This window comes from Pristis pectinata, chromosome 21, assembly GCF_009764475.1.
Source record: "Pristis pectinata isolate sPriPec2 chromosome 21, sPriPec2.1.pri, whole genome shotgun sequence".
Lineage (NCBI taxonomy): Eukaryota > Metazoa > Chordata > Chondrichthyes > Rhinopristiformes > Pristidae > Pristis > Pristis pectinata.
The window spans coordinates 13852924-13874799 of NC_067425.1; the positions used below are offsets into that span (position 1 = coordinate 13852924).

At 36.4% G+C, this 21876-nt stretch overlaps 1 protein-coding gene across 2 annotated transcripts in view; it reads left to right on the top strand.

Annotated features, from left to right (window-relative positions):
- The window catches only part of taok1a (TAO kinase 1a), a 131983-nt gene extending 110785 nt beyond the window's left edge, over window positions 1–21198 (top strand). For both annotated transcript variants that reach the window (XM_052035181.1, XM_052035182.1), the window contains exons 16-20: window positions 2949–3152; window positions 3624–3863; window positions 5261–5473; window positions 12172–12354; window positions 14534–21198. In XM_052035181.1, the coding sequence (XP_051891141.1) occupies window positions 2949–3152; window positions 3624–3863; window positions 5261–5473; window positions 12172–12354; window positions 14534–14995 (1302 nt within the window). In that variant the 3' untranslated portion in view covers window positions 14996–21198. The remainder of the gene's footprint in view (window positions 1–2948; window positions 3153–3623; window positions 3864–5260; window positions 5474–12171; window positions 12355–14533) is intronic.
- Window positions 21199–21876: the final 678 nt, after the last annotated feature.

Below are 21876 nucleotides of genomic sequence, written 5' to 3' on the forward strand. Positions count from 1 at the left end.
CTGCCATGCGTGAGAACATCCAAATCCTTCTGCACCTGAGCTCTGCAATCTCTCATCATTTAGATAATATGCTGTGGCAATTTCACATTTTTGCTATATCCTTCTAGATCTTTGCCCACTCACTTAACCTAAAGTATCACTTTGTCATCAAGGCACTCTTCTCAACTTTCCTACCTTTCCTGGTACCATCAGTAACTCTAGCAACCTTATTTTTGGTGACTTCATTCACACTATTTATATAAATTGTCAAAAGTGGAGGCCCAACCACTGATCCCTGTAACGCTCTGTTAATTATTATCTTGTCAACCAAAAAATTTATGCCTACTCTCTGCTGGCCTACCTTCTATTCATACCAATATGTTACCACCTTCACTGTGAGCTTTTATTTGTAATAATGTTTGATATACCAGCTTATCAAATGCTTCCGGAAATAAGTGTACTTCAAAGAACAACAATAAATTAGCCAAACATGAATTCACTTTAACGGAACCCAGTTGACTTTGTCTGATTACCTTGAATTTAATATCAGACTCTAACATTTTCCCAGTGACAGACATTAAGATGACTGATATGTAGTTCCCTGCTTTGTCCCTTTGAATAAAGCAGTCACTTTCGCTATTCTACAATCCAAAGAATTTTCCTCAGCCCACATCTCCAACAATTTGCTCAGTACCACTTCCTGAGTTGTATTTTTCCTGAGATTTTCCCTTCCATTTCCCCTTCCATTTCCTGGGATGTTACTTGGATCTTTTGCATAAAGGCTGATATAAAACATTTATTCTCTTTCATGCCAACTCTTTATTTTCCATTATTTTTTCCCCAGATTCATTTTCAAAAAGACCAAGGTTCACTTTGTTGAATTTTCTTTTGCAGATGTCAAAAGGACCCCTTACTACGTCTTTTTTCATTTCTGACCAGCTTTATTGCATATTCTAATTCTTCATTCCTTATTAATATTTTTAGTTATTCTTTACTGTATTTTATATTCTGACCAATCCTCTGGCCTGCAGCCTGTCTTTGCCCAAATATGTGCTTTTGATACTATCATTAATTTTTTTAATTAACCACGGATGATGAGTTACCCTTTAGAATTTTTCTTTCTGATTTGAATGTATCTTTGTGCATTCTGAAAGATTCCCTTAAAAGGTCTGCTTTCAGACCGATTCAATTGACCGTTTCTTTAAATGAATTTTAAATCACTTTAACTCGATCTGCTGTTCGTCTCCTCATAAATGCCCTCATTTATATTTAAAATGCTCATCTTGGACCCACTCTTCTCATCCCTAAATGTAGAATTCAATCATTATGATTGCTTCTATATAGGGGCACCTTCAGTACAAGGTCATTAATCCTGTCTTGTTATACAATACCAGTCCTAGTATAACTTACACCTGACACTCTAAGAAGCCATTCCAAAAACTCCTTTACACAGCAGATATTTCCAGCCATTATATAGATTAAAATCCCGTATGATATTTCCACTACCTTTCCATAATTTCAATTTTTACGCTCAATCCTACTGTTTGTTTATGGTGGTTTAAACTGACTTTTCCCTCTTACAAAGATCTCTTCTGCTCCTACAGCTTGGGTAGCATATCAGATTTACCTTTTAGGCTTTTTCCAAAATCAGAGTGCACCATTTGTGCTGAATTTAAAACTTCGATTTACAGGGTAGGTATCTAATGACATATCTTTTGCATTGAGAAGATCATGATCCTTCATTTGGTTCAATGCAGGCAATGTGTGCAAAAATTTGATTGTAGCAGACAGACTCTATGTGTAAAAGTATAAATTATTTGCCTATTATTTGCCTATTACTTGCCGAAGAAAGTATATAGTATCATTGGATGCGGTCCAAAAGTGGTTCAGGAGGCTGATTCCTGGGAAGAGAAGATTGTGTCCTATCAAGAGAGGCTCAACAGGTTGGGTCTGTATCCTTTGAAGTTTAGAAGAATGAGCGGGGTCTTACTGAAATTTAAAATGCCCTAAAGGAGGCATGATAGGGTAGATGTTGAGATGTTTTCACTTGTGGGTGAACCTCAAGTGAGGGGACATCTTTTCAAGGTAAGGGGCCAGTCATTTAAAACTGAGTTACGTAGAAATTTCTTTTAGTGGAGGGTGATGAATCTCTGGAATTCTGTATTGGTTTACTATCGTCACTTGTACCGAGGTACAGTGAAAAACTTGTCTTACCGATCTTACGGGTCAATTCATTACACAGTGCAGTTACATCAAGTTAGTACAGAGTGCATTGATGTAGTACAGGTAAAAACAAAACAATAACAGTACAGAGTAAAGTGTCACAGCTACAGAGAAAGTTCAGTGCAATAAGGTGCAAGGTAACAACAAGGTAGATCGTGAGCTCATAGGTCATAGTCCATCTCATTGTATAAGGGAATTGTTCAATAGTCTTATCACTGTGGGGTAGAAGCTGTCCTTAGGTCTGCTGGTACGTGCCCCAGGCTCCTGTATCTTCTACCTGATGGAAGAGGAGAGAAGAGAAAATGTCCCGGGTGGGTGGGGTCTTTGATTATGCTGGCTGCTACACCAAGACAACGAGAGGGAAAGACAGAGTCCAAGGAGGGGAGACTGGTGTCCGTAATGCGCTGGGCTGTGTCCACAACTCTCTGCAGCTTCTTGTGATCTTGGGCAGAGCAGTTGCCATACCAAGCCGTGATACATCCTGATGCCTCCGAGAATTGTAGAGGCTAGCTCACTTAAAGTGGAGGTAGGTAAATTTTTGAAAGTTTGGGGGATTGAGAGCAACAGGAGTCTGGCACAGAGGAGGAGTTAAGGCCTGGGACAGATTAGCCATTAAGGACAAGGCAAACTTGAGAGGCCAGGTGGCCTACTTTTTTCTTGTGTTCTAATGATGGTGAAAGTTTAAAAAAAAATTGTACAGTAATTTCTCTAGAATATGACATAAAATATATTTTTATATTTGACAGGAATTGAGTGAAAATCAGAGTACTCCAAAGAAGGAAAAACAAGAATGGTTGTCAAAGCAGAAGGAAAATTTCCAGCATTTTCAGGCTGAAGAAGAAGCTAATTTACTGCGGCGCCAGCGCCAATACCTAGAACTGGAATGTCGACGTTTCAAGCGGAGAATGTTGCTTTCGCGTCATAACCTTGAACAGGATCTAGTACGAGAGGTACATTGACAGTGGTTACAACAGTAAATATTTAAATTTAACCATGTTCAGTCTTGATATGTCAAATATCTTCTACTGTGAATAATTCTCTGCTCACCAGAGGTAGAGTTTGTAGATAATGAACTTAACTTGAACTAGGCTTGCGCAGTTCTATGGTTAGTGGCAAAGTTGTGAAAAGCAGCTGCGTGAGTATCCAGGATCAGGAGCAGCAGATATTCTGCAGTACTCAGTTACAGTACTGATACATTAATAACAAAGGCAGAATTATCCATCGTGCAGAAAGACTGAGTAAATGTCCTGGCATTTAATTCAGCTGGAAATACTTATCAGGTGGCATCTGTAGAGGGAGAAGCAGTTAGAATTTTAAGACTATGGTCTTTGATCAATAGCAAATGGAAGTTGTGCTCATTGTTGGAGCGTCACATTAGGTGGTTGGCCCTCAGGTTTTATTGTAGATATGATTTTCCTTAGGAGCTGAACAAAAAGCAAACACAAAAAGATCTGGAACATGCAATGTTGCTGCGCCATCACGAATCCATGCAGGAGCTGGAATTCCGCCACCTCAATACCATACAGCGTATGCGCAGTGAGCTCATTAGACTGCAGCACCAAACTGAGCTCACAAATCAACTGGAGTACAACAAACGTCGAGAGCGGGAGCTGCGGCGTAAACATGGAATGGAAGTGCGGCAGCAGCCTAAGAGTCTGAAGGTATGAATGAGTATAAAATAGTTTTGTTCTAAATTTCTTCACTACTTTTGGGTACCTTTCCTGCATCTAAGAAGGTGACTATGTGACCTGTTCTTAGGTCACTGTAATTTCACTCCTCAGTTGCAGCCTGATGGTGTGCAAGACTGGATACATTTTTTCTCCTCTGGGAAGTACTTTTTTGCCTTGTGATGACAGCTAAAACCGAAAGTTTGCTCCATGGTAGAAAGGTGCTTATAAGCATTTTGCAGTACTAACCAAACAATAAGTTTTAGTTTTCAGACAGCCAATATTAATTTTGTATTATCTTGTATCATACAATTCATCATACAATTTTGGTTGCATGTTTTGCATGCTAAGTTTGATATTAGTGTTTGTCTCAAGTGGTTAAGTCTAGTATTTCTTTAATTGTCAGGGGTTATCACCTGGGTAGGGCATTCATGGTTTCCACATTCAGGGCTGCAGTAATCAAGTTTATAAATGTTAAAATACCCGTGGGTTACATTTTTCTACTCTCCTGTTTATTGTTTGGAGAATTGAGGTTATGCGATGGTTGCACGTGAAAATGCTTATGCTATAGTAAGTAAATGACAAATTCCAGAGTTTTATTGTAGCCCTCCATTTTTTTTTACATACAATTCATCTTCATACTGTTTTATTAGTATCCTCAAAATTTAAATATTGGACAGTGTTCCTTAATGTTTGCATTAGCACGGTGGGATTACTAAGGTTAGCATCCTTTCCTCCTCAAAGGCAATGAGTAAAAAGCCCCAACAAAGGGGTTCATAATTAAGATTTGCTGATCACTGATGTTTCCAACATGCCAACTCTGACAGATTTGTAACAATTATAAACAAGTTTCTAATGAAAGAGAAGAACATGAGGGGTTGGTCAGTGATGGAATATCTTGCAATTTTTACTTGATTTCCCCTTCTGCCACACCTGCTGCCCACTGTAAGTTTTGAGCTCACCGCCATAAGATGTCTGATCATGTCCCAACAGCCTATAACAAGCCCAAACCGATTCTTGAGATCCAAATTTCTCTCCCTCTGTCCCAGGCCTCTCTCCACCAATATCGCTAATCCACAGCCTATCTAAGTTCCTCTGCCAGTTCTGCCATTGTGGAGTAAAGACATTTATGCATATCCAAAAGCAACTACATTGCTCACAATACTTTTGGGCTGGTCTGCAAGTTCCATTTTTTTTAATATACTGAGTTTGTGTGCTTTTAAATGTATTTTTTAAATGAATAGCAAAATATAAGTATGGAATATAACCCATCAAATCTCCCTTAATTGAAGACACCATTGCATGTTTAGACATAAAAGCTGGAAATTCTGTTCTGTGGAAACTTTCCTTTCTGGGATGAAATCTTTCAAATAAGTTTGTATGTTTTCTAGTCAAAAGAGTTGCAAATCAAGAAGCAATTCCAGGACACGTGCAAGATCCAGACACGGCAGTACAAGGCACTTCGCAACCACCTGTTGGAAACTACCCCTAAGAGTGAACACAAAGCTGTGCTGAAGCGACTGAAGGATGAGCAGACAAGGAAACTAGCCATACTTGCAGAACAGTATGATCACAGTATAAATGAAATGCTGTCAACACAAGCTGTGAGTAATTTGTTTGTATTTTTAATCAATTCAGTTGGATGAATCCTCAGCTAGATGGAAGTAACCCATCAAAGATTGGGTTCAGAGTGAAGATGGCGGGTTCTGAGCTAATATTTTTTAAGCATACACATGGAATATCTAAGATGCTAATTGTTCCAATGCTAGTGTAAGCAAAACTCTTAATTTTCTGCTAAAACCTACTGTAATTATTCTGTATTTTAGTTTAATACTGTTGTAAAGCAAAATAATATAAAGGCAGTACAATTCATTGTTCTGAATCCTGCTACATCATTTTTATTATTAACTCTCTTGACATGTTCTTGTATAATATTTTGTCCTGAATATACAAAGAAGGAAAATTACTGTTTTCTCTGAAGCACAGCACATATCTATTATAATCTTGTGACATGCTGAAAGGGCCATCGATTGTTGCTGAAGGTAGAATATTATGTATTTCTAAAGAGCATGTGTACTAATTCACATTAGCTGGGGAGCATTTACTTGGAGTTCTAACAATATTACGTCATCTAACTAGATGGTTCAATGTACCATTCAGTCTGGCAGAAATGGCTTCCACAATATATTTTACTCTGAAAGAAAGTCATTTTATTAGCATTTGGTGGCCGCAAGATAGACTGAAGAATTGAGGGAAAAGTGTCTGAAGTAATTCTTAATTCTATTGTACAACATAATTACAAATGCAGTCTCTGATTTTTTTTGATATAAAGATTAGCTTTATTGAATATGAGCATTGCTGTTTCTAATCCTTTAAATGAGAACAAAAAGGAATATTGGAAATAGTTTTAGTATATTTAAATCTTAAAAACAGAAAATATAGAATATGCTCAGTCAGGTACCATCTGTGGGTGAATGTGCACAGGTGTTGCCTGATCCTGAGCATTTCAGTTTTTATCCCATATTTCCAAGCTCCACAGTATTTTACTTGTGTAAAGTTAACTTCAACTTGACAATCTCCTTAATTTCATCTGTTGCTCCCTCTGTCTTTGATAACTTTGAATTTTTTTTTAAAATTTATACTGGTTATCTGGGGGGGAAAAAATAACTAAGTTTAGCACTAAGATTATTTAGAAATGGTATTTTTCTAGATTCTGAAACTGACAAAAAAATGACCATTCTTAAGGTAAAAATTAATAAACAGGCTGTGTATTAACCCCATTCAGATGTGATATACAACACCATTTTATTCTGGCAACTCTAATGGTAAAATTGCACAATTTTTTCAAATATTAGTAAAATAGTTTGTTCACAATATGTAATGTGGACTAAAATCCTTTTGAATGATCATTGGTAGATTTTGTAAAGGAGTCCATGAACTTGGCTGTTGCAACCATTTCAAGGCAAAGTTACATTTCTTGATTGATGAACTGTATTTCTACTTCATGGTCAATAAAGGGTCCTTGCTGTTATTTAACATAAAGGCAATGAAACACAGTTGGTTTAAAGATGACATGAACTATTGTATTCTGAGATGAAGTAGATCAGCATCTGCAGAATTCCCATAGTTTCCAGGAATATGAGCAAACTACTACAAACAATGATTGTCCAAATCATTAATTTTATTTTAGAATGCAATAGCCAATTGCAATCCTATTGTATTTAAAAACAAAAGGAGGAAGTAACATTACATAGAACATTTAATGGCCTAGCTTTTGCAATCACAACCATACACTGGCATTCACAGCTGACCTATGAGGAAGGTACCCATCAAGGTCCACATACATACATAAAATTCGTTTTTTAGGGCCAATGAGTTTGCTAAGCAGTAAATGTGTAAACGTGCTCCATATTCCATTAGAATCTCACTCGAGCCTCCTACAACAAAGAACAATATTGACAGGGTATTTTGCAGTGAAGCTAGTTCACAGATACTGAAATTCCCATCACTTCAGTGTATTTCTCTTAAGTGTGGTGGAGGACAGCATTCGTGCTATAATGACAGAAAACAGATATTTTTGTCATTGTTACAACTGCAGAATCTAGATCAATACTTGCCAAAGTGAAAAATGCAAATTTCTTATATTTAAGCAATAAAGAAATGGTTATTCAGTTCTGCAAATAAAACTCTGATAATCTGGTATGCATTGGTTGGACATGTGGCTCACCAGGGCTCCATTTCCAGCAATCCTCTCTATGAAGAAATAACAATGATTGAAGGAAAAAATGATCATAGTGAAGTAAAAAGACGTAGGTTAATTAGTTACTGTAAGTTACCCCTCAGTGTAGGTCTGTTGCAAAATGAATCAACAAGGAGTTGATGGTTAAATGAAGGAGAATTTGAGCTATGGAGAACTAAGAAGGGAGGGATTGGGTCTGATGGGATTGCTATGCAAAGGTGCAAGCATGGACCTGATGAATAGAATGGCCTTCTTTGCTGTAATAACTAAGAATAGCATTTGAACTCTGCTTCATTAATAATGTTACACTAACTCCCAAAAAGGAACTTGACCAGAAGTGTAGTGAAACTGCTTAAACCTACAAGCCATTCAGTTCAAACACTCAGTTGAGTGTTTGAATTGAGTTCAAATTAAAAGAATCAAGTGCTGATTCTTTTAAAAACCATTTTAAAATCCAGTCTGACTTTCAAATCGTACTCACCTCTGACTAGCATTTTTGTAGAGAACTGCTGCCGAGGTCCTTCTCTCAAGTCAATGTATGTCATTTACTCGCCTGTAATTTGAAACATGCTTGTCAGAGACTAACTCGGGAGTCGGGTGCCAGCACATCTGACATCCTGCCATGCTGCTGGACACATCACCCGGGGTTCACTGGCAAAGAACTGATTTACTGAACTTGCAACTGGATGCACTTGCATCTGACCATGTAGCTTCTGGTGTAGTTAGCACAAGCCCATTCATGTGAATGAAATCACTGATCTTGAGTAAGTTTAGGTGAGTACATCGTTTTGGTTTAATGTTTTTAATTAATTTGTAGCACATTAAGGTGTTTTTATTTCATTTGTTTATTTTATTAATTTTAGAACTAATTGAACTGCTTTAAGTGCTTTTCCTTATCAGAGATAATTAAGAACAATTCAGCAGCAACCTCTCAAAAGGCTATCCTGGTGATCAAAGCAGGTGCTGAGATCTGGTGATTGCTTGTGGACCACATTGCGGGAGAGCACTTGAATATGGAAGATCAGTTTGGTTGAGCCACTATCAGTCAGGATTAGTGTGGGCAGGCACTGCAAGCGGTGTGTTTGGATGGCAGGCTGAATGGTCTCATCTGTCTCAAAGAAAACAATATCAGGATGAGCAAATACTTGCTAAATTATTCAAGTTGAGAATAAATTGCATACTTATGAAATGCATTTGAAGTAACTTTGACAATAATAATAACATGCATGGGCTTGTAATTTATTTAGTTAAAAGCAAATACATGCTGTAAGTTATGCAGAAATGATTTTCCTGCTCTTCAGTTTCCTCATTTACTGACTGCAATCCCACTGTTGCTGCCTACTCAGAATCTACAATTATGTTTTTTCTGCCTTGAGTGGGTGGTTAGCTCCCTGGTTTGCATTACAAAGATGAGAAACCATAACATGAAATATCATAGATGTGATCAGTAGTGAAGTCTGTCCTGGATTTCTTACCTGATTGCTATCCATCAAATGCTGAATTTTTGTTTCAAATGTTAGAATCATCTGTGTAACACTCAGCTCAATGATATGAATTGTCTAGGGGGTTTCATTAAATTTAAATTCTTAATCATCCCAATTCACATGAAAGTAAGCTGAATGCATCTATTTATGAGCATAGAATTAACTTGCGTGACGTTATCTTATCAGTTTTTATTAATCAAAAATCCTTCTAAAAGTTAGTTTTATTTCCAAAATAAAATGGTTCTTTTTTCAAAATAATCAAAAATGAGCTTTAGAAGTAACTGCTTCTGATTTAATGCTGTACTTTAGTCCTTAAGTTGATATTTAGCTGACCTGAAAACATTAAAGGAGATATTTATTCTAACAACTAAAATTTGTATTTCAAGTTAAATGATTATGCATTGAATTTTTCTAAGGTCTTTGGTGTACAATGTCTATGGAAGTTAGCATTTACTCTTTTTACTTCTATTTTTGTCAATAATATTTACAAGCAGCAGATGGCAGTACAATTTCAAAGTCTTCAGCCATAACCAATTCTTTTAAAAATGAGGAAATAAGTATTCTGGAGGTAAAGGGGTTAAATATTGAAGTGCTGTATTTAATCTAGTTCTCAACTTTGGTTAATTGACTTTGTTTGGAAACTATACCTGTTTAATTTTTCCTTAATTGATTCTGATTTTGTGCTAGCACATTGAAGCATGGTGGTTTGTACATACCAGTGGCTGTCTAATAGTGCCTGAACCTAAATTTTGAGAATTGAACTGCAATAAAAATAGAAAAGGCTGGAAATGCTCAGCCAGTCAGTCAGCAGCTGTGAAAAGAGAAACACAATGTTTTGGATCAAAGCTGCTTCTTCAGAACTAGGAAGGAGAGAAACTAAGTTAGTATCAAGCTGCAGAGAGAGTCGGGGAATGGATAGGACAAATGAATTATCCCTAATAGAGTGAGATCAGGGTTGTCCTGGGGATGAGCTGCAAACAAGTTTGGCTGTGAAGGTGAGTTTTGGTCAAAACCTTACTGAAAACAAGGAAAACAAATCTTTTCGGGTTTAGCAAGAAAAGAGAAATGGACAGAAATTTAGTCGCAGAGCATTTTTGAGGTTGATATTCCTGAAAGAGAAGTGACAGTGAAGTTAAATATTAAATAAAATTGCCAACTATATATTTAAAAAAAAAAGCTGTTCTCTGCTTTCCGAAGGGAATTCTGTCTGTCTCTTGTATCTTGTTCACCCTTGCTGGTTTCAGTTTCCATTCTGGTCTTCAACAAAGTGTTGACCAAAAGTCGCATTGTTTACAGCTCATCTCCAGGGCAACCCTAACCTCACCCTGTCAGAGATATTTTCATTGTCCTATCCCTCTCCCACTCTCCCTGCAACTTAAATACTAACTTTTTTTTTCTCCTTCCCAGGTCTGACAAAGGGCCTTCAATCCGAAGGTTAACTTTGTTTCTCTCTCCACAGATTCTGCCTGACTTGCTGAGCATTTTCAGCATTTTCTGTTGTTATTCCAAATTTCCAGCATCTACTGTATTTTGCTTTTTTTTTCAGTGCTACTGCAGATACTTTTCCCATTACAGGAAACCAGTGGTATCTATTTCAGGGCAGCACCTTCTGTAGGAGATGTGTGATTTCTGAACTAGACAAGCATCATTGAGGCTCTTCAACCAATTGGATTGAAGAATCATCACAGAAGCTAAACCAGAAAGATAAAAGAAACGAGATATGCATAATTTAAATGCAATTCATAAGAAATGAGATTAATTGGGAAATACAGATGGTATTAAGGGAGAAGAAAATCAGATATTTTTTTACATTACAACATAGAGTTCCTTGGAAGGGGATGAGACTCCTTAATTATTAACTTGAAATTTCAGCATGGTATTTGACAAAGTCCTACATCACCAATTGATCAGAAAAATAATAACTCATTGGTTCTGAGGAAAAGGTCAAGGCAGTTTAAAGGTGGTTCAGTGGGAGATAGAAAAGGGCAGGAATCAGAGTTCCAGTGATGAGATGGCTATGTGCACCATGTTCTCTCGAATTCATTCTAGATCTAGTGCTTTTTTTGATATTAGTAACTTGGGGCAATGATAAGCAAGTCCACCAAACAAAAACAATATTGAGAGAGAGTTCAAAGCAACAGGAAGATAATAGTGGACTAGTCAGGTGGGTTCAAGAGTGGACAAATAGAATTCAGTCTGGAAATGTTTGAGTTAATGCATTTGGGAAGGATAAATAAATAATGAAAGATGTAGAGGAACATAGTTTTTGAGATGTCTATACACAGTTGTTTGAAGGTAAATAAGGCATATGGGATGCTTGCCTTTAGCTGAGGTATAGAATACAAGAGCACAGAGATAATTCTAGATGTACAACATATCTATACATACCGATACGACACCATTTAAGGCACGGCTAGAGTATAGTGTACAATTCTGGTCATTACACTATAGAAAGCGCCAGAGAGAGTGCAGAGAAGATATCCAGGGCTGGAGACGTACGTTTACGTGGAAAGATGAGCTCAACTGAAACAATGGAGATGGGGTAAACTTGATTGAGAAAACAAAGCCATATAAGGCCCTAAGTGAGAGGTACTCGAATTCCTTGGTAGAGGGATTGGTATTTGGGAGATGTGGATTTAAGTTAATTGGTGGAATGATTGAAAGATTATTGAGGAAATCTTTTTGGAGTAATGGAGTTCTGGTACTTGATGCCTGAAAGAGTAGGGGAGGGAGAAATCTACATCCAAAAGGCAACTAGTGGGTAGTTGAAGAGCCATAACCTTTATAGAAACAGACTTGAGAGCTGGGAAGAGGGAGTAACTAAAATAATTACATGTCTAGCCAGCATAGGCCAAATGGCAAACCTTCTGTTATATGATTTTCTATAATTCATTGACTTTCATGTATTAGTAAGATGTGTTTAAATTGAACAATGGTAATGTTAGATAGGTGACTTCAGGATATACATTTTGGTTTGTGCAATCCGGTGTTGTTTGTTATCAAATTGGAGCAGTCATTTTGTCCTAATTGCAAATATTAATTCATTTCTTCTGTTCTTATTAAATAAAACTTCTTACAGTTACGTCTAGATGAAGCTCAGGAGGCTGAATGTCAGGTGCTGAAAATGCAATTGCAACAAGAACTTGAGCTGCTTAATGCATACCAGAGCAAAATAAAAATGCAGACTGAGGCGCAGCATGAGCGTGAACGCAAGGAATTGGAGCAGAGGGTCTCACTACGCAGAGCCCTACTAGAGCAAAAGGTACAACGTAACTCCATGTCTGAATGCTATCTTGTCAACACCAGAGCTTCAAAAATGATTTAGTATTTTCAGACGTGAAATTCATCCAGTCAATTACTTCATTGTTGTCTCTTTTGTAAACTTTTGTCATGTTCATAACATTAAAAGCTTCTAAAATTTGCAGTTTCTTATTAATTTGAAACTGGATATTTAGGTTAGAATTGATTCTTCCATTAATGTACCTACCTTTGAACATAATGTCAACATCCAAATTAAAGGGGAGAATGCTGACAATACTCAGCAGGTCAGGCAGCAACTTTGGATAATCAGAACTGGAAAAGTTAAGTGAAAAGAAAGCAGGAAGGGAGGGAAGAATGTGTGATCAGGTGGATGTCGAAGGATTAATTGGTTAAAGGAAAGATGGAGCAGGGCACAATTAGTGAAGTGGTAATAGAAATGGAAAAGAAAGAAAAGATGGGTCCAGAGGAGGTATAACAGCAATAGAGAATCATTATCTGAAATTGTTGAAGTCTATGCTAAATCCTGAAGACTGTAATGTGCCTGGTTGGAAGATGACGTGCTGCTGCTCATATTAAAAACAGAAAATGCTGGTCATCAACCTTAAACAATAAATCTTCTCACTCCACAGATGCTGGCTGACACACTAGTTTTTTAGGCATTTTCTGTTTTGTTTCATATTTCCAGTATCTGTTTTTTTTTCCTTTTTATATTGCTATTCTGCACACTTGTGTTGAGTTTCATTGGAATAGTGTAGGATGCCAAGAACTGGGATGAATGTGGAATTCAAATGACAGGTGATCAGAAGCTTAAGATTACAATTGCATATTGAACAAAGGTATTCTGGAAAGTTACCCAATCAGCATTTGGGGTATCCATTGTAGAGAAGTTGAAAGAAGTTCAGTTAAATCACTTCATCTGGAAGACAGATTTAGGTACCTGGATGGTGAGAAAGCAGAAGGAAATATGCCAAGTATTGCCTCTCCTGTGCTTGCACTGGAAGGTGTCCTGGAATAGGGAGGGAAATTTGATGTAACAGACAGAATGGTCACTTTGGAATGCTGAAAGGGGATGAGATCCAGGGAGATGTGTCAGCATTACAGTTGAGTAACCAGAAATAGCAAAGTTTGATCTTTTGACCATGGAGGCTGGAAAGGTAGAAGACAAGGACACAAGAAACCATATAATCAGTCTGATACGGGTGAATCCTCTGATGAGGGGAAAGAAATATAACTGAAACACTGGCTTGGAATGGTGGTGCTTCTTTTGCATTATCCTTTTGAAGCCTTATTTAAGAGAATGTGAATATGTAACTGAGTAACTCCTTTCAGTGAAAGTCTGTATTTTTTAAAAAAATGAAATTAAAGCACAACTTTATTAAGTTGGAAGTACTTTCGCTAAACACTTGAGGCTAGCTTTTACCTTCTTGAATTTGTTTCCTTAAAACTATTATGATGCTTTTTATCACTTTCACTGCTGTTCCATTTTGAAGATGGGCATCCTGAAAACCATATTCAAGTCAGTACACATCCAAATAGAGCCAGCTATGGAATTTCCATTACAGTGGCTACACTTGGCTGGTATGCGAGTATGAAGATCATGGGTATTTCAGTGCCCTGAATAAATGATTAAAGATTCATTTATTGATATTTTGTGTAAATGCTTTATCATAATTAATCAACCAATTAAAAGTGTATGCCTTAATTCTGTTCAGTTTTTTAATTGGAAAACCTTGACTGCCTTAGTCACTCTACAGTAGAACATCTACTGACAGTAGAGCAGGTGTTTGAGCATATATGAGAAGCTGTGTCATTACTGTTCCTATAAATATTTGTTGGTGGAAGTATAACTGCGCATTCCCTGCTTCCATCATTGAACAGATGGTACTGCACCACCAACTACATAATAGCACATATTGGAAACGGCTGAATAGTTCAAGCCAGTCTGGAGGTTAAAGGTTACACTAGCCTCACAAGCAGGTAGATACATCAGAGCTGTAACTATTACTGTAGTGAAATACAAAATTTAATATTTTGTGTATAAAAGTAGATTTACAAAATTATATCACTTTGTATGGATTTTCCGTCAATCTGTCAAATGATGACGTTATGAAATGCTTTAAATATCATAACAGCAAACAGGCTACTATTTCAAAGGTATCATTAGTGTCTTCCTTTTCCAGATTGAAGAGGAGATGCTGGCACTGCAGAATGAACGCACTGAGAGAATACGAAGCTTACTGGAACGTCAAGCACGAGAAATAGAGGCTTTTGACTCTGAGAGCATGAGACTTGGCTTCAGCAACATGGTCCTTTCTAATCTGTCTCCAGAGGCTTTTAGCCATAGTTACCCTGGAGCCACCAGTTGGTCTCATCACCCTTCTGGAGGAGCTGGACATCACTGGGGTCACCCCATGGGTGGCCACCATCCAGCCTGGGGTCACCCGATGTCAGGTGGATCCCAACCATGGGGACATCCTGCTGGCCCAGTTGTTGCTGTACCCAGAGGAGGTGGTATGGGGGTCCGCAACAGTCCCCAGGCTCTCAGGCGGACGGCTTCCGGGGGCAGATCTGAGCAAGGCATGAGCAGGAGCACAAGTGTCACATCGCAAATTTCAAATGGTTCACACATGTCTTACACATAATTTTAATTGGCTGGGGAACAGATGTGTTACTGCTGTCATGCCTCCATGCTCTGCAGAAACCGCCCATTTGCATCATTTTGAAAGCCTTCTATTGGTACTGCGGTTGCAATGCAGAGTGCAGGCATGTTTGTTTCGCCTTTCAGGAAAAACAGGTTTTTTGTGTTAATACAGAATTTTTTCATTTGTCAACATTTCATACTGTATCTGTTTGATCAGTCCTTGAAAAATGTGAACAAAGGCCAAAAGAAAATCCTTGCTGAGCCTGGTTCTCTCCAGCTGGTGGCAGTGTGGCACGGTGACATCCCTTTTCATGTCCTTCATAGCATACTTCCAAATTGTGGCTTTAGTTGAAGCATTAGTAATTTTACTTTTTAAAACAAAAAATACTTTTGATTGCCATTAGTTTCTGCTGGCCGTTATACCATATACTTTTCAAGGGCTGAACCAGTAATCTCACCAGCTGCTAACCAACGTTATATTTGTTTGCCTGAGGCATTTATCTGCTGAAATAGGTATATATGGGGGGGGATAAAAAACAAGAGGTTTAGATTCTCTTCCATGAGCAGAAAATGAATATAGTGAACAGACTGGAAGTTGGGCTGTGTTTGAAAACGGGACCGTATTATAGTCTGGTACAGCATTTGGTATTTATCAACAGCCTCGAACCTGCAATTGTTTAGTGAACACAGGTCAGTTACTCATCTGGCATTAACCCTTTGCTACATTATCTGTGAAATATTTAGCCACTAACATGTCCAAAATATGGACACTAGTTAATAGGAGGAATATTAATTTTAACTAATGCATAACAGTGATGCCATAAGTAAATCGCCAAATAATAGATTAAAGGAAAAACTGCCTTCTGCTAAATATTTTGATTTTCCCCGCTCCATAATTTTCAGATTTATTCATTAAGTGCAGCGTACTTTTTTTTGGTGAGCCTTCACATGTCCCACTGAGCATGTTATGTGGCTCAAAAATGGTGATGCTGCAGAACAGTAAACATGCTCCAAATTTAAGGTATTTACAAGCTACCATAGAAAATGGTTTTAAACTCTACATATGAGAATTAACAACACATTACCATTACTGAAGCCCATATGTATTGTTCTTAAAACAGTTTCGATACAGAACACTATTTTTAAATTATACAGATAGTATAATTTTATTTTTAATAAATAAAAATTAGAGTGTTTTTGTAATAGGCTGTTGTACAATGTGATCTGACCTTGGGCACATGTCAGAAAGGAAGTCGCATTGTGCAGGTCTATAAGTTGTACAATAATCTATTGCCACTATGCTGTGAACATTATCGTCCCTTCAGAAAATACACTGCAGTAAGTAAAATGCTTCCCTAAAATTCAGGTTACATCAGAAAAGTTTTTTTTTTAATTGAAGAATGTATGTATCTGTAAATATGTAGTAAATTGGAATTGCTGAGCTGCTGGCCTAGTTCCTGACTTTTTTTTATACTGAATTTAGGTTCTTTCAACAACAACAACAAGAACTTAGTGCCATTATTAGCACCAGTGAGCATGCCTATGACTTTTTAGCATTCTATGTATCACTATTACTACTCTGTAGTATAATGTAACAAGTCTTAATGTGTTAAACAGACAAGAAAATACATCTGAAAGCTATGCTTGCTTCGCATCCTTCCAGTGCTGACTGACTGGGCAGTAGAAATTTCCATGTATATACTGCATTCCATATAAAAATTACATTTGGTATAAAGTTATGTTGAAGTGACATTAAATCTTGCCAATAACCTACTTTTTACTTCATGTTGCATTGTGTAACTTGTCACAGAATAATTTTAGTTGTCATTACTTTGCCAAAATCAGTAATGTGAATAGGAAGGCAGCTTGGTTAAATGTTTCTGTATGTTTAACTTCAGTGTTACTTGGGCAAAATTTGAATTATTCCCCTCATCACCCTATGTGATTGATTGGTTTTAGTTTGGTATTTTAATACTGGATTCCTGCCCTATAGATTGATGTTGGCACCCTTCTCTAAGAAATTGCAAATTATACTTATTACAAGAGTAAGACTAAATGCTGAGAATAGAGCATGTTTCTACTTTTGAGAGATGACAGTGTTCACACAGACTATTTGTACAGGGTGCTTGAATGACTTTTTTTTAACATCAAATTTAGCTTTCAGCAAAAAAAAAATGAATTTAGTGCCATTATTAGCACCAAGGTGCTTAAATGATTTTGCAAGTGGAAACTCTGGTTTTAAAATTATGGCTATAGTCAATACTGCTTAAAGGCAATTCATAAGAGCTCATCCAGTATTTTATACTTTAATATTCAAGGACAGCTTGGTGCGATAACTCATTCACCATTTTCATGTATCCTTATTATATTAGCACAGGCGATGAGATAATGGGATGTACTGACCCTTGTATTTATATATCCATTGGAGGACAGTAGTGATTAAGATTTTGAGGAACATCCTCTATTCTGTGATTAGCTACACTGTGAAAGAATTGCAAAGTCCATTCAGACTTCCATGGCTCAAAATCAGAATTTGCTACGCTGTCACAGGCTATTGGCTTTTAGCTTATTTTACAGCCATGGAAATATTGATGTTTCTTAAACATGGGGAATGTTTATTTGTAAATTGAATTTAAGATTAGAGTTTAGTTGCAATTAAACTACCACAGTAAAATACATTTTTAACTATAGTGTTGGTTTAGTATTTGTTACAAAAGTCTTTTAATTTATCATTCACCTCCATTATTTTAAGTAAACATGTCCCTTTTAAAAACAAAAAGTGATCTATTTGTAGTTACTTTTATTTATAGGTCTATAATTGTAATTTTTGGTCTTGACACATCATTTGGGAATCTTGCCTGTTGTGCAAAGTTGAATGTGATCTTTTCAATGCCTTTTACCAGTGCTCTGTGACCAGCTTCTAGAAGGCTTATGAGAGTGTGCCAGAACGATTCTCTTCCCATTAGCTGCCCTTTCTTCCCTAAGCAAGAAATACTTTGCTCCCACTTAATTCTCTACCTGATTGCAGCATGTTGAAATATTGCACATTATCATGCTATCAATGGATGCAATTTTTATGCAGATTAAACAGAAAAACGGAGAGTCATATTTCCATATTTTTTCCATTTTACTCACTGATATGCTACCTCTGCCCAGTAGACGAATTAGAAATTTAAATTGAGCAAAAATGCAGTTAAATATAATTGTAGTGGGATTGTTAAAAAAAATCATCATGCACAGTGACTGAAAATCTTTCATGTCCCTCACAGACTTTTCTAATTCATTTTTAAAAATGACCCAAGTAAAAGACTTCAACACTGAGAATAATGATGAATATCGGCATTGATGCACATCATATTCTTTCACTGGATTCTATTTGCTGCTCTGGATCCTTGTAGTTTCATACACTAAAACTTAATAATTACAAAACTGATCTAATCAACTTGCGAGCATTTGCTCACACTCGCTCTCGCTCTCTCTCGCACACACGTGTATAGGCCTTGAGGTCTAAACTTGGCCAGGCATATGCCAACTTTCTTTGTTACACAGTCAGACCCACTTATTGTGTAAAGTGCTTTCAAGAATCTGTGTGATCTACTTTTATCTCCCTGACTTTGCTTTGGAACATAAAATTGTAGAACAGTGTGATGTAATGGTTAATGTCAATGTGTGATAGAGATATACATAGGTTTGCAAAGAAGAAAATGTCACCCCTTTCATGTGGAAGTTAAGATGAATATGCTGTAATCCATTTTTCCATTTGGTAAGTTTTTTAAACAAAAGACTGACTGCTTAACTCTAATTTTAAGTTAAAAATGAAAATTCTCACTGGAAACCTGGTTTTCAGGTAACTTCTGCATTGGTAACAGGTTACAAAAATACTGAATTCCTTTCTAATGAATTATGTGAATCGTATAGTTAAAAAAAACTGCACTGAACTAGACACTTCATTTCAAAATAGAAATCGCCCAAGGTAGCTCTCCAAAATATTGACTGCATGTTTTAAGTAGAAGCTAGGTGGTAGTGCAAAATTCTATGACAAAACCAAGAATGGAAAGAAAGCAGCTTAACAAAATAGTCACGCCATGGATGTTATTTGTTTTGAGAAGCAAGAATAGAAGTGTGCCAAGTGTTGCTTTTTGTAATTGACAGTAATGGCAGGGTTTTTGAAGAAATGGTAGAAGTACAAATTAAGAATGTTACAATGTGGCATTGTAACATTGCATTTTATACAGTGACTTCACAATCTTAATTACCTGCAATTTATTTTTACTGCAGTGTTTGTGATTGCCTTTGTTAGTTTTCATACAAGATGTTGGCTGGGAACATTAGGCCTTAAATGATTCTTAAACATAGGATCACAGCAAGGCTATGATTGGCTCAATGGATTAATCTTCTCCAGTAGAAATTGCTGACTTAGATACAGGCACGTCTTGGTTTTGGCAAATTTCTCTGGTTATAGGTGCAAACGTCTAGCATACATTTACACAAAGTAGAAAAATGTACCTCATAATATGTATGATTAATTAATATCTACCACTTATAAATAACAAAGGAAGTAAAACACAATGATCAAAATATTTTCAGCATTCATTGTCTATTTCATCATTAAAACATAAAATGCTTACATTCACTATCTGAGTGAATATTGTGATCAAGCTCAATAGCAGTGTGTATTTTTTTTAAATTTACAAATCATAATTGCAGTTAACCACATGGATTCCGAATTGGCTGTATGTGGCTTTGGATAATGTATTTGACAAAATGGTTATAAGATCATTTACCTGCATTTCTAGCTGAGGACAATTTGAAAATGAAGTCATGAATGAAAAAATAAATAAGCAGGGGAGATAAATAAAAATGAGCATCTACCTGTAAGATCTGTCCATCTGTAAAAGTCAGACCTAAATTCCAAATTTCTTAGCTCTGCCCATCCAGAACCATTGTAAAGTTTTCCGGACTGCTGCCAATAAGCTTTTTCCTTGAGCTTCGGTTTGCCCCTTGTCTTGATGCACTGTTAGAGGAATATCAATAATTGTCCAATATTACTGCCCACCAGTCAGGACAGAAGGAAAGGGAGCTCACCAAGAACAACCTAGTGCTAAAATCTGTGGAATATTCAACTGTAGGTTATTATGGTATAGTAGTGATCTGTTAACGTGTAGTACTGAGCTTTACCCGCCGTTGAGGTAGGGAATGACTACATGCTGTTTGGTAAGCTAATCTAATGTCCTTAGTTATATAAAATCCTTTTTCTCTTGCTATAGTTGTTGCTGGCTCTGAACAAAAATGAAAAATCACAGCTCTTACCGGGGGTTCTAAATAAATTAGCGCAATTCCAGTTTTTAAAAATATACTATAGACTGCATATAATGAAAGATGGCCTAATGACTTGACATCTTGTAAATGCATAATTTTATTAACAATTTCTTTGCAGTAAGATATTTATATGGTGTAAAGGGTTAAAGAAAACCACTAAACCCACACAGTACTTGAAAAGGATATTTGTACTAAAATGTTCATTACTAACAATGCTACTATCAGAATCCCTTTTGTTTTAGTATGCAACAAAAATAGTTTAATGTGCATTAGTAATGGATGAGGGACTGTGAGAAATGTTAATATTGTACATTTTAAATAGCTTGCAGAAATTGTGACAAAAACTTGAGATTTCTAACATAAACATTAAAAATGTTTTAACACTAGTCCCATGGGGTGAAGACAACACATCATGAATGTATAACCTAATCTAACCTAGAGCAACTGGCTGGTTTTAAAAAATCAGCATGTTTGAGCTTCTTCAACTTTTATCCTTACATTTCTATTCTATTTTGTTGTTTTTCTCTGCCTAATTCTGAATCTTATTTGCACACATGGTAGAAAATTCTGAATTTTAAATTTTAACAACCAAATCTGCTTTAATCAATTTTTTAGCAATGTTATTCGAGTTGTTCATAGCTGGTTACCAATAAGTTCCTTCACTTATTGGTATTTCTTTTAAAAATTGTACAGTAAAAATGTCAGTATTCTGGTAACTTCTGGTTCAACATACATTAGCTCATATAACCTGTATTAATTGTATAGATTGTGAAGTTAAGCTGTTACCAAGTGTCAGAAAAAGAGAATAGGGTCATATGTAATATTTTGTTTGTAATTATCCTTTGTATCGTTACAAAGGAGATGTTAAAATCAACTGTAATAAAGTAATTTTAGTACAATTTGAGTATTTGCTTATTTCAAATGGCTGTGACAATTGTATATTTATAGGTATTGACACACACCACCAGTGAAATCACAAATAAAACCCATTAGATACAATTCTGAACTTCATTTAAAATTGCTCACCAATATTTAGTCATCCAAATTAATGAAGAAGACATTTTAATTAAATTACAAGTCATCTGTAGAGACACGATATATTTAACAAAAATGATATCGCAATGTATAAAAGAATTGGTATTTTATGACTTTTGGGAAAATATGAAGACTTTTTGAAAAATTAAAAAATAAAAACTACAGATGTTGAAAATCTGAGACAAAGAAAATGCTAGGAACATTAGGCAGATCAGGCAGCATCTGTTGTAAGAGAAACAGTTAGTGTTTCAAGTAAAAGACCTTTCAGAACTGTTGAGATTGTAATGGATGTTTGATGCTAACCTGTCTCTGGAGACAGAGACACAAAGATGAAGTGAAAAATCAGAGATGAACCATGAGAAGGTGAAACAGGGTGGAAATTGGCAAAAAATGTAATGAAATTTTCACCTTCTGCAAGAGTGCAGACAGCAGCACCAATACAATCATTAATGTACCTGAAAGAATTGAAGGAGGGGACCTGGGCAGGATTCCATGCATCCCACAAAAAACAAATGTAGCTTGGGCCCA